General features: G+C 44.8%; 1 protein-coding gene across 1 annotated transcript in view; it reads right to left on the reverse strand.

Annotated features, from left to right (window-relative positions):
* Nucleotides 1–17,269, reverse strand: part of SND1 (staphylococcal nuclease and tudor domain containing 1) — a 421,566-nt gene that overhangs the window by 186,602 nt on the left and 217,695 nt on the right. Inside the window, exon 13 of the mRNA XM_005893665.3 lies at nt 9,284–9,394. Within this exon, the coding sequence (XP_005893727.1) occupies nt 9,284–9,394 (111 nt within the window). The remainder of the gene's footprint in view (nt 1–9,283; nt 9,395–17,269) is intronic.

A 17,269-nucleotide genomic window follows, 5' to 3' on the forward strand; every position in this document is an offset into this window, starting at 1 on the left:
TTGATACACATACGTGTGTGTGCGTGCTGTTGCTCAGTTGTGTCCGACTCTTTGTGACTCCACGGACTGTAGGCCACCAGGCTCCCCTGTCCATGTAATTTTCCAGCAAGAATACTGGACTGGGCTGCCATTCTCTTCTCCAGGGGATCTTCCCCACCCAGGGATCGAACCTGCGTCTCTTGCGTCTCCTGCACTGGCAGGCAGGTTCTTTACCATACCTGCCCACTTAAAGAAACTTGTGGGCAAAGTTTAGCAATTGTTTTTTTCCCTCACAAACAGTTAACTAAATGAACACTTCCTTGTGTTGTTAGTTTTATTACATCATTTTCTAATCATTGCACATAAACCTGTAACGGATGCACATTGTCTATTGCTGGGTATCTCTGTGACTGTACTATTCCAGTGTAATACTTCCAGCCCTGTAAATTACGCCAAAGGAATAGGTCTTACACTGTCAGGCATCTTACTAATTATTTCTTAGAATAAATTCATACAACCTGGACGGCTATGTCATGGGTCAGTGAAGCGCCATTCCTGTTTTTCACCTCCTTTCCCCAGGCAACCCGGACAGAGCATGCCTTGGCTCGTGGACTCTATCTGTGGATAATCCCTTCGATTTAGGTGCTTGTTCTCACGTATCCCATATGCCCACTGGGATCTCCATGCTTATCACGATGTTCACAATTATTTACTCGCTCACCCACATCCCCACCAGACCATGTGTTTTTGTTTTCTCCTCCAATGCACCTGCTATTTGTTACTGTAAAAACAACACATCAGAGAAAAATTTAATGCCTTTTACTCAGTCAAAAGACACAACAGACTTACTGCTGGGAAAATGGTTTTTCCAATGTGAGTACATTTACAGGGACCTGCTGGAAAAGATTCACTGCCATCCGCTACAGATTTGGCTCTCTGAACTTGACACAGAAGCAAGAGGCATGGGAAGTAAGCCTACTCAACTTCTGGGCCCAGAGTTGGAGGAGGGGAGTTGGGGGGCAGCGTAGAAGATCACACTCATGTGAGGGAATTTACAGGAAACTTAGATGCAAAGAGATCTACAAAAGAAAGAAAGCTCTGAAGGAGATTTCTCTCTCACAAGCTGCTATAAAATTCTGGGTATTGATGTATCAGTGATTAATTATTTGAACTCCAGTCCTCCGGAGAGATTTCCAAGGATTAGAGCCAAAGCAGGAGACTGACGTCTGTAATAGAGACTCGCTCCCCAACCACTCTGCCCCCTGATACCACAGAGGAGGCAAATCACGTGAGAACAGCAACTCTCAAGATGATTTCACATTAAATTACCCAAGAGCTGGCAGAAGCTACTCAGAAGGAATCTGGTTAAAGAGTCACAAATGCAAGGCATGAGGAAGGGGAAAGAGGAGTTAAAGGGAATACAGAGCTAGTCAACGGGCTTGCTGAGAAATAAGTATGGCTGCCGGGGAAGCACCACCAGGGCAGGAGTGCAGAGAGATCCAAAGCTGATCCTGTCCACGGCTCAGTCTCTTTACCTTTACTTAATGGTTACAATTCCAACTACTAAATCATTAATGTGCCACAAAAAGGACACAATTTTGATTTTTTTCTTAAAAAAAAAAAAAAAAAAAGTTAAGAATTGTTTAGGGCAGTGGTTCTCAAATTTTAGTGTGTGTTAGAATTTCCTGAAGGATGTGTGAAAAGAGATGGCTGGGGCTGAATTCCAGTTTCTGTTTCCATAGGTTTAGGGCAGGAAGATGTGGGCAAGACCTGAGAATTCACAGTTCTAACAAGCCCCCAGGTGAAAATGATGTTGCCGGTCTGAGGACCAGACTGTGAGAACCAGTGGCTTAGGGAATCAAATTAGGAGACATTCAAAAATGGCAAGGATCAAATGTTATCACTTTATTGCTACAACTTATTTATTTGGGATTAAAATTATATTCACAGTATGATAATCTTCAAATGTATTTTGAAATATGTTGGAACTATTTTGAAACCTCAAATATTTAGGGACTGAGAGGAGCAAGAGCCTTTTAGCCAAAAGAACAATGAGATGGTGGAGAACAGATGAGGTGCTGTGGGCAGATAAATGGTCACAGCTGGGTGGGAAGGGGCAGTGAACACCCAATTAATTACAGATGTTAGTCAAGAACAACTTCCTCTGCAAGAATACAACCAGTGCACATTAACAATTACAGAAAAGACTGGGCAACGAGGACTTCTTCCTATGAGTTCATGACTTGACTGCCCATACCTTGTGTACACAGAGGAGCTAAAGCTTGCGGGTTCTGACTTTAACCCAAACCCCTACACTAATCATTGAGACGAATGTCATAGCTTGAGTCGTATAGGTTGGAACTGGGAGTTGGGAGGCGAGATAGGATGAAGAGTGAACAGATCCTCTTAATATCCTGAAAGAGAAAATTATTTGGAAATGGAGATATTATACAGCTCTCCAGAAGTGGCCATTTGTGCTGCCTTAAATGCAGATTGATTACTGCTATTTGGATGTTGAGTGCATCATCTCTTCTGAAGAAAGGGAAAAGCTAAATTTCCCCACATTCAGCTGTATCGTCAAATCACTTCCCCACACCCGCTCTTGTAATGCACTTTCCTGTTACCACATCCACGTGCAGGAGCTGATGTGCCTGACTCCCCCACGGTGAAACCCCAACACTGATGTGTGCTGAATCTCATCAGCGACCTCTGGCTGTGCCGCCTACAGGCAAGCCCCAAATCTGGTGGTGTGTGCACGTTTGGGGTTACGGGAGAAAAAGAAGCAGTTACTAAAGAGAAAGACCAATCTCCTTCTCGAGCTGGTGTCCATCTGTACCAGCATCCTGTAACACAGCCAGGTGAAGAGGGCAGCACACAATTTACCCAACTCCAGCTTTCTATGACTCTGGGCTACAAAAACCCACCTGCACTCTGGTGCTATAGGAAAGGAACAGAAAAACTTCAAATCAAAGCTCTGGTTTTCAGCAGTATTTGGTAGGATCTAGTTTTATCCAAAGAGAATGTTCACTTGGTTAGGTCATTAGATTGAAAGTGTGAAATCTTGGTTTATTAAAAGCTGTACCATTAAACGACTGAGCAGAACAGAGGCTGAATGGAAGAGATGAGTTTCAGGAAGGTGTCCTCATGGGAAAATTTAATAGAAATGAGAAAAAGAATAAAAAAGATGTAAGGAGGGCAGTGTTAATGATGCAGAGGGAAAAAGAGGAGGGGCTAAGAAAACAGGTAAGAAAATGAGAAAAGGAAAAATAGCAACACCCAGAGGTCCTATTCAATTATTCAACGCGTGTGCCTCCGAGACTGCATGCTTTGTAAGGCTTCAGTCTGGTATCTTTTTTCTTCACTACCATTATCCCCAGTGCCTAGGGCCCAGGATACACTAAAGAAAATGGCAAAGAAAAGGAATGGATCCAAGCCATCATGTGCGAGAGAAAACCAGCCTGAACAACTGTACCCACTAGAGGAATAATTTATTTTGTTTGGAGAACTGGTTAACTCATGCAGTCTGTATACTGTGATAGGATATATTAGTTTCAAATTTTCAAAAAACAGATTCAACCTCAACACCAGTTTTCTCACTGGATTGGTAGGAAGATGAAATCTGCTTCATACCAAGTCAAAACTGTGTCAAGCCAGCAATGCTGACCTCTTCCAATTAAAGCAATAGAAAGCAAAAAAAGCACTGGTGAGTGATTCTTCACATTTCATTCATAACCAGCATTGAAAATGCCAGTTAAATTGAAGGCACAGACAGGAAATACCTTATCAAAACGTTTTGTGTTTGTCTAAGCACAAGGCGTTTTTTTCCTCCACCTATTAAAATTTTGTGGGAAAATCCCTCTATAAATCAAGGGGAAAAAACTGGAGCTGCTCTGGCTGAATCAGGAGTGGGAGCTCAAGCACATTTCTCTCCCAGTGGTATTGAGAGTACTTCAACAGACATGCAAAATAAAAATACATTTACAATTCACTGCCACAAGAGCACTGCTACCTGGAAGTCAGTAAGCCCACTGCAGACTCAGTAACTGTATCACCAAGAGAGATCTTTACCTGAAACAGTTTCTAATGACTACAGGTGTTGGCCTAGGAAAGAGTTAAGTTTATAGCCTTCTAATCAAAGTCTGTGATGGAAATGCCAACACAGATTTCCTGGAGGTTCAAGCTGAGAGAACTCCACAATAGGGAGGGTAAAAGCAAGAGAGAGTTGATAGGATTTTAATGTTGTTACTGTCCAGTCGCTAAGATGTGTCTGACTCTTTGGGACCCCATGGACTGCAGCCTACCAGGCTTCCATGTCCTTCACTATCTCTCGGAGTTTGCTCAAACTAATGGGCATTGAGTTGATGATGCCATCTCATCCTCTGTCCTCCCCTGACTGGTATTTATAGGGCTGAGAGACCAGAGATGCCAAAGTTGGCAAGGCAGGAACACTAGTTGTTTTTGTTTTTAAAGAAAAGCAAAGTTGCAATCAGAAACAGGACTCCCTGCAGGGCTGGGGAAGACAAGGAGTCCACACAGCTCTGAGACAGGGCAGGCTCATGCTTGCCTCACCAAGAGGGAGGACAGGCCCCCAGTTTCCTTAATCTGCAGTGTGCTGGCAAGGAAGAGAACAGGAAAAGATAAGAGCCTGCCCTTTTCTCTTCTCCCGAGATAACCCTAACCTCATTATGTACGTCCAGAATGAATCTAAATTCATTTAAATCTGCTCAGACACTAGGTTGTTCAACACAATTGCTTTCCCACTGTCAAGTTGGGGCATCAATTTCTTTTCTGAATATATACAGCCTATCTTGAAATCACAAAATCTTAGAATTAAAAGGTGCCTTAAAGGAATAAAGCCCCAACTTCTGAACAACTTCTGTGTTGTCCTGCAATGAACCACAGAGTAAGTTTCCAGGAAACCTTCAAATATTACATTTTAATACAAAGTAGCTTTAGGAGAATGCAGACAGATGATATCCTACAGGTTGGGATGTCCAAGGAAAACAGGACACACAGCCAGGCTTTGACTCCACGCATTACCAGCTTATCTTTAGTGTCCACAATAAGTTTGACAAAAGTCCACCAGGAAGGCCTGTAGAACGCTAAGGGAACTCACTATCTGTACTGTTTAAATCAAACAACAGATGTTATATCAAACACATAGAATTTGAGAGACTGTGTAATACCTTAAAAAAAGAAGCGTTCCTATAATGAGTGACCCAGTATCTTGGAAATACCTAGGAAGGGTACGTGACTCCCGGTAGGAGTCAGAGCCCTGCCTTCAGCTTAGAATACTTTGTCAAGATAGACAAAGCAGCCAGCCCACTGGCCAAGAAATACTGAAGTCAGACAAGAACGAGAAGCGTTGGGAAGTCAGTATGGGAATGAAAAATTAGAATGATGCAGAAAGGAGCGACACACTTACCAAAGGAGACCACGTGATGTTCCTAACAGAGTACCGAGTTCAGGAGAGTCATCAGAAAGTGTGGGTCAGCTGTACCCAAGTTCTTTTTACTAAAAATGTCGAGGACACACACTGGAGCTCTCAAGGCTGGGACACAACCAAGGGCCTTTCAATGGAGCCCACGAGAGAAGCGATGCCCCAAAATACACACAGAAGTGCCAAAAAACCCTTATCTTGCCAGGACACAAGGTAAGGAGGGAAGAGGCAGCCGATGATAGACAACTGAACTAGAAAGGAAGGCCGCCTGCCGGGAATTAGGGGTTCATTTGTCCTTTAAACAAAAAAAGATGTGGCTTTCTCAAGATGCGCCCTGTGTTTGAGGTGTATTGAGGGTTTCCCAAAAGCAAAGTGCCATTCGAATGAAGGCGCCACAAAGGGTCAGGCACACACAGAACAGAGCTGCGGAGGGTACTGTGAGCTCGTTTCTGGTGGGCAGGTGGATGTGCTTGAAAGCACAGGGAGCTGCAAATTGCCATTCTTCTTCCTCTTCTGTCTCACCGGCTCTACCGACGTGGGCCTGATGCGTCATTCCCTGAGCTTCCATCAGATGATCTGAGAAAGGTCGGCAGATCATAGCCCCTCACAGAGGAAGCAGGGCTGGCAGGGCTCATCAGCTCCTGTGCAGGCAGCTGTGCTGACCCAAAGAGTCAGCCAAGTTAACAGGCTGCCCTTTCCCCAAAGCTTACAACGTTTCTCTAAAAGGATTAATAGCTGAGCAGTGCTCCGGGAAGCCAAGTCAATGGAAGAGAACTGGGCACCAAGACCACTAGTGACAGCCAGAGAGGAAAACGGGGATCTGGGGCTCAGGAACAGAGAAGTCTCTCGGAATCACCATCCTCGGGTGACTCAAGATGACTGCTGGCCTTGCCATGTTGCCTTCACCCACTTGTTATTCACTCAAAGAGTTCCAAGATGAGTGACTTGCCCTGAACAAAGCAGATGTTATTTATTCGGCTTTGCTAAAGCATTAGATACAGTACCTCCAGAAATTTAACTTGGGAAATTAATTTAAATTGGCGTGGTTCAGTACACAATCACTGAAGATTAAAAAGTGGTGGCAGGATGATAAACAAAAGACAGTTAAGTGACAGTCCAGGCGGTGAAAGACTGGGGGTCAAGAGCAAAGCCATTCTTGTTTAGGGGTTCTACTCAGGGCCAAGGAAAGGAGTAAACAACTTGCTAATGAGATCTGCAGAGGACACTCAGCTGGGAGGTGGAGGAACCACATGGACAGGGACCTAAAATTACAAGGCCAAGTTCAATTGGGGAAAAAAAATACAGCTTCTCTATCCAGGGGAACTAGATAGATAAGTGAACTCAGAATGTGAACTCAGATCACATTCGTGAGACGGGCAGGGTAAGAGGCAGAGGCAGCAAGCACAAAGTGCTCTGACATGTTGTAACGTGACATGAGCACAGAAGTGCTGAGGTGACACAGGGAATGTCTCCTGGGGCCAGAGTGCGAATGAGGGCGACTTAAGATATAAGTAGCGTTCAGAAGAGAGGTGCTCTTGCAGTAAGGTCGACTAGCATTTTCCCAAAAGTGGGATGGGTGGATGGGGGTGGTTTGCATTCTGCACTGAAAATAGTCTTCAATGGCTATAAGGCCACCATTCCTATCTGGCAGGTGTTTCTGTCTTTCTCACTGGGACTGGCATCTAGAAGATGGCATGGGGCCACCTTCCTGGGGCTCGTGGACAGCACTGCTCCTGAGAAGGACTCACTCGCAGGTCACACAGGCCACTTCTAACGCGTTGTGAGGTATGTACTGCCTCGTGGCGGTGCCTCATTGGCCAGGGGAATCGCTTCATTGCTCTCTGTTTAGTCAACCTGCCACAGGGCCGAGGCCCCAAAGCCGGTTTTTTCATCATCCGTCTGAAATCGGTGGCTCAACACAATTATCTCTAGGCAGCTCATTGCTTTAACAGGCAAGCATCTTGTTACATTCCATCAGCTCAAAATGAGAACCGGAATGTTTTCTTCTTAAAACCTAAAAAATTTCACCAACTCTGCATACTCATTAAACATTAGAGCACAACACAGCTACTTCCGACAGCATAATTTAAAGAGCTTGCTGTGGCCTCACTTTCCGGAGCAGCTAGGCAAATTATTTTCATGCTTACCTGCCTGTCAGAGTTAAACATTCACTAGTGGCGGAGAGAAGGCAGAGCGGAAAATGGGACTCAAGATCCCATGGAATGGCTAAGGGCTCCCGCTATGCTGGCAAGGCAAGACCGCTTCTTTGGATACCATCAGACCAACTGAGCGTGCCCACCGAGAACCCACCCCCACACAAAGAACAGTCTCATCATTGCCCATTTCCTAGAATAGCGAGATATCAAAAGTACTTGAAACGTGGAGCTGCATTTCCTGCTATGAGTCCTTTCAACCCATTGGCTTAATGATAATATAGGCAGGGAGAGAAGCATAAGATGTGAGGGAGGATTAAAGAGAAACATCAATTATGGGCTACACATTGTATTATTATTTTTTAATATTTTAATGCGTTTATTTGGTTGCGCTGGGTCTTAGTTATAGCATGTGTGATCTAGTTCCCCTGACCAGGGATTGAACCTGGGCCCCCTGCATTGGAGCAGAGAGTCATAGCTACTAGACCACCAGAGAAGTCCATGTCGTATTATTTTACACTAGGCATTCAACAACCAAAGACACTGAACTTTGTGCTTAAGAATGAAGTCTTAGGCAGGTCCTCCAGGGAAAAATCCCACAAGAAAAGAATCCAAAAAGCCATAGCAAGGCGACAGGCTGCTCTCTTAGCTGACGTCGTGTGACATCCTACAGATGCCCTATCCATCAGGATGTGACACGGTGTTAAGAGGCAAATGTCTCCTATCAGGTCAATGTTCTGGGCCAAAGAACAAGAGAAGTGATGTCAGGGATGAAATCTGAGGTACAGATAACATGGGCTCAAACTCATTCCTCCGTGAGCCATGGAGCACAGGCTGGCAACTAACAAACTTCTAGACAAACTCCTAGGTCACAGGAAAGTGTCTGCATGAGACAAGTATCTGAAGCCGCTCTGAAACAATGGGTATATCTACCGAGTGCAGCAGTCTGCTGAGCTCTGGATCAGAACAGGGATCCAGCAATGATCACTGAGCTCTTGCTGTTTCCTGGGAAGGCTAGAGGAATTACTCTGCTTCCAGTCCCGTCTAGTGACAGAAAGGCCCCATGAGAAAGAGCCCTGAGAAAGGTCCCTACTAAGAAATACTGCTGAGCAGTATGCATGTCCGTGGGGCAACCAGCCACAGGGATGAAGGACAAAGGAAAATGTCACGGGGCTTCTCACAAACGCTCTCCTGCCAGCTGTCAGAAGTGTGACACCCAAACTCATTCCCTAATAAATGTTTTCATTTCCTTTGTACATGATGAAAGGTCTAGAGGTGGTAAGTGGGAGGGGCTGGGAGCAGGGGCCCCTGGAGGGATGAACCCGAGGCAAACGTCCTGTGTAGTAAGCAGGGCTCCATGGTTTGTTCCTGGGAAGGAAAGGATGGTGGAGATAAAAATATTCCACATAGTATTTACTCATCTGTTCATTTTACAACATCTTCTGGGAAGATTATGTCTAATATATGCCTAAATTTTGCAAATTTAAAAATATAGAGGCCCCAGCGTGCTTAACCTGGGTTAGATTGCAAGTATGAAGTGAGTGAGGCCCCTTTTATCTTGATGAGGAAAAGCTAGAATCATAAAAGAATATGGGCTTTCTCAGCACGTTGCTTTCCATCACATTCTGCTCAGGGGCAGGCAGGGAAGTGGGAAAGAATAAAGTGGGGCTGGGGGACCCAAGGCATTCACTTTAATAATTAGGCATCTCACCTGGCCTCGGCAGCGAGCAGTTCATCATAGTGAGAGGATCGCTGATCGTCATCCTGCCGGTATCTGATCACCGTGGCTAGACCTTTGCTGACAAGGGCCTCGGCAATGTTTCTGCAACAGAAAAGATAGGTCAGTGAGCACTCGAGGTGCATATGGGGCTCAGTCAACAGCAATAACAACAGTTAGCACCTGGGGGTCTTAAGGCATCCTGGCAGAGGGAAGGAGTTCAAGACCAATGAGTTGCTAAGCTAGAAATCCAAACAAAAAGGGGGAATAACCAAGTCCCCTGGCTCAGCATTTTTTTCTGGTTAGTACAGTCAGATGCTATATCAATCTGTACATAAAACCTGGCAGAAAATATCTGTAAAAAGCCCACATTAGGCAGGGCTATTTACAGAATGGTATAAACAAGTCACTACCCTCAAGAAAAGTCTGCTCTAAAATACCAGGCACACAGATAAAAAACAAAGCACATAAAAGCATGACCTAAATTTCCCCAAATCTCCTTTTTTTCTAGCCTATACTGCAACTAGAAACTACTGTGCTCCAGTTTGGCAAACTTAGAAACGCTGGTTTCATGGAACACTCAAGAGTGTGTCTTTTCTCATTAGAACTCCGGACACTGACTCTCGGCTGACTCCAAGGGGGCCTGGGTGAGGTGAGGTCAAGAAGGAATTGTGGGGTGGCAGAGGGGTGGTGTTGGGGCAGGATGAAACATCTTCATTAAAAACGGCATGAGCTAGGGAACAAAGTGAAAAAGTAGAAAATGTCAGATGACCAGTTTTGAAGCAATACTCCCAACAGTCCTTTTAGGACCACAGAATATTCAGATTAGAATCCTGCTTAAAAAACAAACAAACAAACTTCAACGTGCTGCACGTTCTCTTCACTAGAATAAGACAGCGGGGCCACTGTGAGCGACTTTCATCTACTCAGAGGAGTACACTGGAAGTGATGCTCGGCCAGCTAATGAAGCGTATTAGCCTAGTTTCTCCTCAACCCGGAAAGGGAACTTCGATGGGCAAAAGTGAAACTGCAAAAACAGATTTTCAAAAGTTACCTGAAGCAAGTAACTGCAAGACAAGAGGCATGGTATCACTGGGGGAGAGCGGCGTTATGTCTTTCTTTGTGTCTGTCATAAGTACACCAAAGGACCCACTCAGACCATCTGGTGAGCTGCCCTTTAGGGAGGAGGGATGGTAAGGAATAGGCTACTGTACCATATGCTATGATTTAGTTTTGCTGGGAAGGCAGTTAACTCTCAGCACTCTGGTGCTCTCAGACTCCCAGCCTTTGGGGATGCCATGAGCTGGGCTAAACCAGTCTATGGGCAAGCTCAAGCCACTTAAGGGTTCTCTTCATCGAGGCCCAGGGATTTACTTTAAAAGAAAAAAGAAAAAAAGAGGGGGGAATATGGGCAGGGAGATAAAGAAGGAAAAGAGGCTGTGGCTGATTCTCTTCTCATTATGTGCCCCTCTGCTGCCTGTTTCTCTACTGCCAGCATGATATTAATATCTCCAAACTGCCACGGAATTAGCACTTCTCAAAATCCACTCCCACAAAGAGGCTGCTTTGCTGGCCACCCTGTCTCCTGAGTCACCGCATAAGCGTGCTGGCAAACGCTGTTATCATCACCGAGCTGGGTTTGGCAGGGTGGAGAATGCCAGCAGCCCCAAGTTAGCAGCTGTAGATGGGGAGAATTTAACTAAGGGTCTCACCCAAGGCCCAAGAGGGCAGGAGAGAGGCTCTGCCCACCAAGAGGCCAGAGGGACGGCTGGGACACATCCAGCTGCAACAGGTTGTGAGGGCTTAGTGATCGGAAATGCCAGAACAACAAAGACGTGTTTGGTACTGCGTTTGGAATAACAAAGCATTGACATTTTACAGTCGATATGTGGGGTCTGGAACAGAAAGCTGGAATGACAGAGCAGGCGAGGGAAAAATCCACACAAATAAGCTTCTATATGAAAAGCTGGAGAATACAAAGCAAAACAGTACAAATGTTTAATGATCCATCCTGGTTAATGCTGCTCCAATCAATTCACAGTATCGAACTGAGTTCCTGCGTGGCCAGCAGAACCAAGGACACAACCCTTTCCTCTCCTGCGGGCTTCTCACCCTCTGGATCCCGCCAGCAAATATCTGCAAACCAGTTAGGGCCTCAGACTCCACGACCTGCTTTCAGTGCAATCCATGTTTTCTTAGCTTCTTCTCCCTAAACACAGACTTTTCCTGAAGAATGGCCGCAATGTTAGTGCTGAGGCACGGAAGGTAAAAACATAGGAAACAATGACAGATATCACTTACGGGGCCCCGCCCATGAGCCAGGTGTGTGAGAATCACACTGCGTGCATTTTCATCTTGGTATGTGTTGCCCTGTGAAATCAGGCTGTATTACAATTAATTCATCATCCATCTTCCAACTCAAACTGATGAGGTCGAAGAGGGCAAGGGCTGTGTCTTTCTTGCTCTGTAGCCAAGTATGAGAAATACAGCACTGGAACATTATTTCTTATCCTAAGCGTTTATTAGCCAAGCTTGCCCAGCATAGAATTAAGAACAAAAGCTTTCAACATGCCTTCCCAGCTTTTGTCATTCTCCTCCCCATTATCCAAGACTTGTATTTAAAGACAATGAAAGGGAGACAAATAAAATGGAATTAGCCGAGATCCGTGTACTTGACTCTCTTATTCATTTCTTTGGGCCACTAATGAAAGGTCAGGAGATTTCCCTCTGGCCAAAGATGGCTCAGAACTCGACACTGGTGTGCTGATTAGTTGCCCAGTAAGGAAAGAGAACATTAAATTATGTGCCATGACATTATGCTGCTTTAGACAAATTTATAAATTCTGCTTTCTTGAGTGTATCAGTAATTCTACTCCAATTACACATGTCTGGCTCGAATGGATAATTCACAATCAGCATACAAAAAGGGACCTAACAGTCTTGAAAGTCTAACAGGAAATCATCTCTCTCTGTATCAGCTGGAAACAGAATAAGTGCTGGACTTGAAATGCTTCTCCAAGCTCAAGGAGAATTTTAGGTTATATGGGAAGTGAACTGTTTCCACTATGCAGGATCAGATGTTCTTAAGAAAAACACAAGCAACATGGGTCTCTTGAGCTTTCTCAAAAGATCTCCATGTACCTGACATCCTCCCTGCCCACTCATTTCCACAGCAAGCAGGTTGTGAAAAGCATTTACTTTCTCATTATAAGATACTTTTGAAACCATGGGGTACTATATTCTGCCAATCTGGAAAAGGTATGCTGTGCCCATATATGAGAATGGGATTCTTAAAACATAGATTTCACTCACAATAATTACTTGATCACACTTTTGCCTGCCTTCCCCAATCTCTACACCCCAAATCCAAGAGTGGAAGCAATAATATATAGAGAAGGTCAGATAACTGACTATAATTAACTAGATTACTTAAAAGTAGGGGAAGGAGGGGATAAGTAATTTTAAAACAATCTTACAGGAAAATTGCACATACAGTAACAAAGAACATGCCAATCTCTGATTCATTTGAGAGCAAATGACCGTTTACACCATCATCCCCCAAACCGTTAATGTGCATTTCTGACAAATCAGGATATTTTTCCACATAGTAAACAATGACTTGAACCAGGATATCGATGTGGACACATTATTGCCATCTAACCTACAACCCTACTCAAATTTTGTCAACTGTTCCAATAGAGAATTTAGGGGAAAGCGGATCTAGAGCAGAATCAGGTTTTGCATTTTGTTATCCTGTCTCCTGAGTCTGGAGAAGTTCAATCTTTCTTAGTCTACCACAGTCCTGAAACTTCTCACAAGTACAGGCCAGTAATTTTGGATTGTCTGATGTTCCTGTGATCAGCGGCAAGTTATGAATCTTTGGCAGGAATGTCACAGAAGTGATGCTACGTTGTTCCCGTGGCCTCCTTTGAAATGATGTGTAATTTACTGATAATGGTAATTTTGATCATTTGATTCAGGCCGTGTCTACCAGGCTTCTTCACTATGAAGTTATTCTCTTCCTCTTTATAACAGGTATTGAAAAACTATGTAGCTTTTAAACTCCCAAGTTATTCATTTATTGATTTGTAGAGGTTTATGGTCACGAAATATTTAATCTAAAGAGCCATATAATCCACTACAATCGTTATTTTTTCTGATGCTGAAATTACTCCCAATTTGGCCAGTGGGAGCCGGGTCAAGCTGGCTCCTGTGTCCTGTCATCCTTTGAGCTCTTCCTTGCTTTCAGGCCACAATGTGTTCCAGGCTCATCTTCCACTGTTTTCTGCAGCTCTGAAACCAGCCATTTATCCAAATAGTCCACATTTACATTTTTATCTCCATACACTTATTTCTGTATCTATAACCATTGAAAACCATGTGTGGCAGTCATGAAAACGTGCCTCTCCGATCTCTGACTGCAGGAAGCATCACTGACTGACAGCCCCAGCTGCTGTGCTCTGAAACCCATTGCTGTTTCCGCCAAAGCTATGCTTCCCCCCAGCTGCTTCCAGCCAATGACTGAGTGCAGTGGAGACACTACAACCTGCCCGCTGCTCAGAGACCTGGGCGTGCTCTGACAGGGAGCTACGGCTTTGAGCACGGCCCCTCACCTTCGCTGGAACTCTCACAACTGCCCATAGCCTCAGATTAGATGTTTCCAGTTCAACCTTCCATCCTTCCCTTTTCCACAGAGGTTAAGCATTCACAGCCTCCACCAGCTCCCTTCCCATTTTCTCTGTTTTCCCCAATTAACCTCTTGTCTATTTCATCCTATCTTGGCATCAGCTTTTTAGCACACCATGAGTTCAGAAAGGTACTACAACCCCATTCAACATTTCAGGGCGCATGCAGTTCTCTTCCTTTCCTTATCTGTACATCCCTTCTGACTGTGAGAAGCCTGCCTTCCACTATCCTTAATATTTTACTTATGTGAATAATCTTCTCTGCATACACATACAGCGTCTCACTTACACCTTCTTTGACTTCCACAATTTGGTCCTAACTGCCATGGACAGACGGAGAAGGCAATGGCACCCCACCTCAGTACTCTTGCCTGGAAAATCCCATGGGCGGAGGAGCCTGGTAGGCTGCAGTCCATGGGGTCGCTAAGAGTCGGACACGACTGAACGACTTCACTTTCACTTTTCACTTTCATGCATTGGAGAAGGAAATGGCAACCCACAGGAGTGGGTTGCCTGGAGAATCCCAGGGACGGGGGAGCCTGGTGGGCTGCCGTCTATGGAGTCACACAGAGTCGGACATGACTGAAGCAACTTAGCAGCAGCAGCAGCAGCAGCCATGGACAGGGGAGCCTGGCGGGCTACAGTCCATGGGGTTGCAAAGAGTCAGACACGACTAAATGACTAAGCACAGCACACGGTAGAGCTAATTTAAAGGGTATATGCTACTTGTCAAAAGAGAAGCTAGGGTAAATGGATAAGTAAATTCAAGAGTGCACATAAGGCATAATACCATTACACACACACATACAAACGCACTTCATTCTCCATCTGAGTAAGGGTAACAGATAATTCTCAATGGCTCTGGCTCATAGATCTCTATCTAGCTATTTGAGCTTAACATTTTCCACTTAAAAACCATCAACATTTTATCAGTCACTGAGGTGTCCATGGAGATTACAAAGCAGAATATTTCCTTGAGGCAAATGAACAGGTGGACACATTCAGAATACAGTAAGCCCATAAAGAAATGCTTTCACACTATTATGGAGTCAAGGCTAAAGGAAACGGGTGAAAGACAACAGCTCAGTTCATGTATAACAGTCACGTCAGCTCTAGGAGAGGCACCGTCTCATGTGTGCGCATCCACGCACACACATGCATGCGTCCCCCACGTGATTTTTCTACAATAACTTCAAGGTCCCATGGGTCGAATTTCATAAACTGAGCGTACAATGTACCCCATGGCTATATACTGTGAGAATATGATCCAACAAGGCATGAGGCATATAGACAGGGCCTTTGTCACCCACGACCCATAAAAGCTCCAGTATCTTAAGCTGGGAAACTGACTCGACTTCCTTCCACACTGGCTGGAACTTCACCACAAGGACATGCTCCCTCACAAGTTCTGAGATGGAGCGTCCTGGCTGACAGGACTCCCCAATTTACTTCGAATATATCAGATGGCTCATCTCACTTCTCAGTGCTGTGGGGCTGAACCACAGGGCCTACAGAGGGCAGGGGGCAGCTGATGTCTTTCTTTGCAAATAGGTTAGAGACCAGGAAGGAGGGAGAGATCACCACAAGACTGGGTGATGAGGCAGGAAGCAAGCACTGGACAGAGTGCTTTTCTTCAGAGTATGAGTGCCACCTTGGCTCATATACACAGACAACATGGGCATCTCAGTCTAAGAGGGTGAAGAAGGTGGGGGTGGGGGGGATGATTAATGGCCAACAGGCCCCAAGGCCAGGTTCCCCTCCAACCTTCTCCATGAGTTCACACTCAGACCTCTAATATGCACACCAGGCAAGAACCTGACAATTTTAGGCTTGAGACAGACTTGGCTTTTATAGACTTGCAAAATAAGACTGTAAAGGGTGAGAGTGGAATTCTGGGTGAGAGGGATCTACAGACAGTGGGCCATGAATAAGGACCTTTACTGACTGCTGTTTCTCCCCCAGGCCTCAAACTAGGAAAAAGCCCAGCAGGGCAACAGGAGCTGCCGTAAGCCAGTACAACAGTGTCTACAAGGGGTCGTGCTATGCCTGTCCCATCTAGCGTCTAAACTGTCTTTTGTCCTCCGATTTCAGATTGAGTTCCCGAGAATCTGAAACAATGACACTCCGATTTTTTTTCCCTTAAAATATATCCAGGAGGCACTTCCCACATGACCAAGCAGCGTATGTCGACAAGGAGACTCTATTTTAGAAGCATCAGTAATTAGAAACATCTGAGGTGGCACAACCTCCTTTATATGTGTCCCAAACCTCTCCCCCATCGTCTTCCCTATTTTTTTTACTCAACCCTTGAACTAATGTAATTCTAAAAATAACTAAAATAGGTTTTTTGGATCTTTTTACTCTTAATGGTTCCCTTTTCTGTTTAACAAGTCCTCTCACCGGGATAGTCACCAGAGGGTCTGAACGATGGCTAGGGACTTTCCCAGAACTCGTAATATAGATCAAAAATAAAAAGGAAGCAGCTTTAGAAACTACAGTGAAATGAAGGAGAAAAAAGTTATTATCAAGCATGGCATTAGGTATCGAGTGTCTTAGGGCAGGATATATTCACTCCAGACACAGAGCCAAAGGTGACTGCTTTTGTCAAGCCACCAGCCCAGCTGTGGTTATGAACATGAAACATGGCATGATCCACAAAGCAGCAGGACCTCAGAAAGCTGGACTCAAGAGCAGGCAGGTATAGAATGGACTGATCTGAGCAGCTTTAGAAGCTAATTAAGTAAAAAAAGGATGGGGAAAAGGGAGAGTTAGGGAGTTTGGGATTCACATGTCCACACTGCTATATTTAAAATGGGTAACCAACAAGGACCTGCGATACAGCACAGGGAACTCTGCTCAGTGAGGCCTGGATGGGAGGGAAGTTTGGGGGAAATGGATACATGTATTGTATGTATATGTAACATATGTATGCCTGAGTCCCTTTGCTGTCCACCTGAAACTATGGCAACATTATTGGCTATGGCTGTTTAGTCACTAAGTCCTGTCTGACTCTTTGTGCCTCAGGGACTGTAGCCTGCCAGGCTCCTCTGTCCATGGGATTTCCCAAGCAAGAATACTGGAGTCGGTTGCCATTTCCTTCTCCAATTATTGGCTATACACTAATATATAAAAAAGGACCCTTTCAAACAAAACACCCTCAATAAGTAGTTCATATTTAATGAGAATTAATTCCAAATATATACAGGTTCTAAACAGAACTGTTCTACCAATGAGAGCATTTTCTAGAGACTGGACTGGAGACACGAAAATCAAGACTTCTTAGGATCAAGCACTC

The sequence above is a fragment of the Bos mutus genome, chromosome 4 (assembly GCF_027580195.1).
Source record: "Bos mutus isolate GX-2022 chromosome 4, NWIPB_WYAK_1.1, whole genome shotgun sequence".
Lineage (NCBI taxonomy): Eukaryota > Metazoa > Chordata > Mammalia > Artiodactyla > Bovidae > Bos > Bos mutus.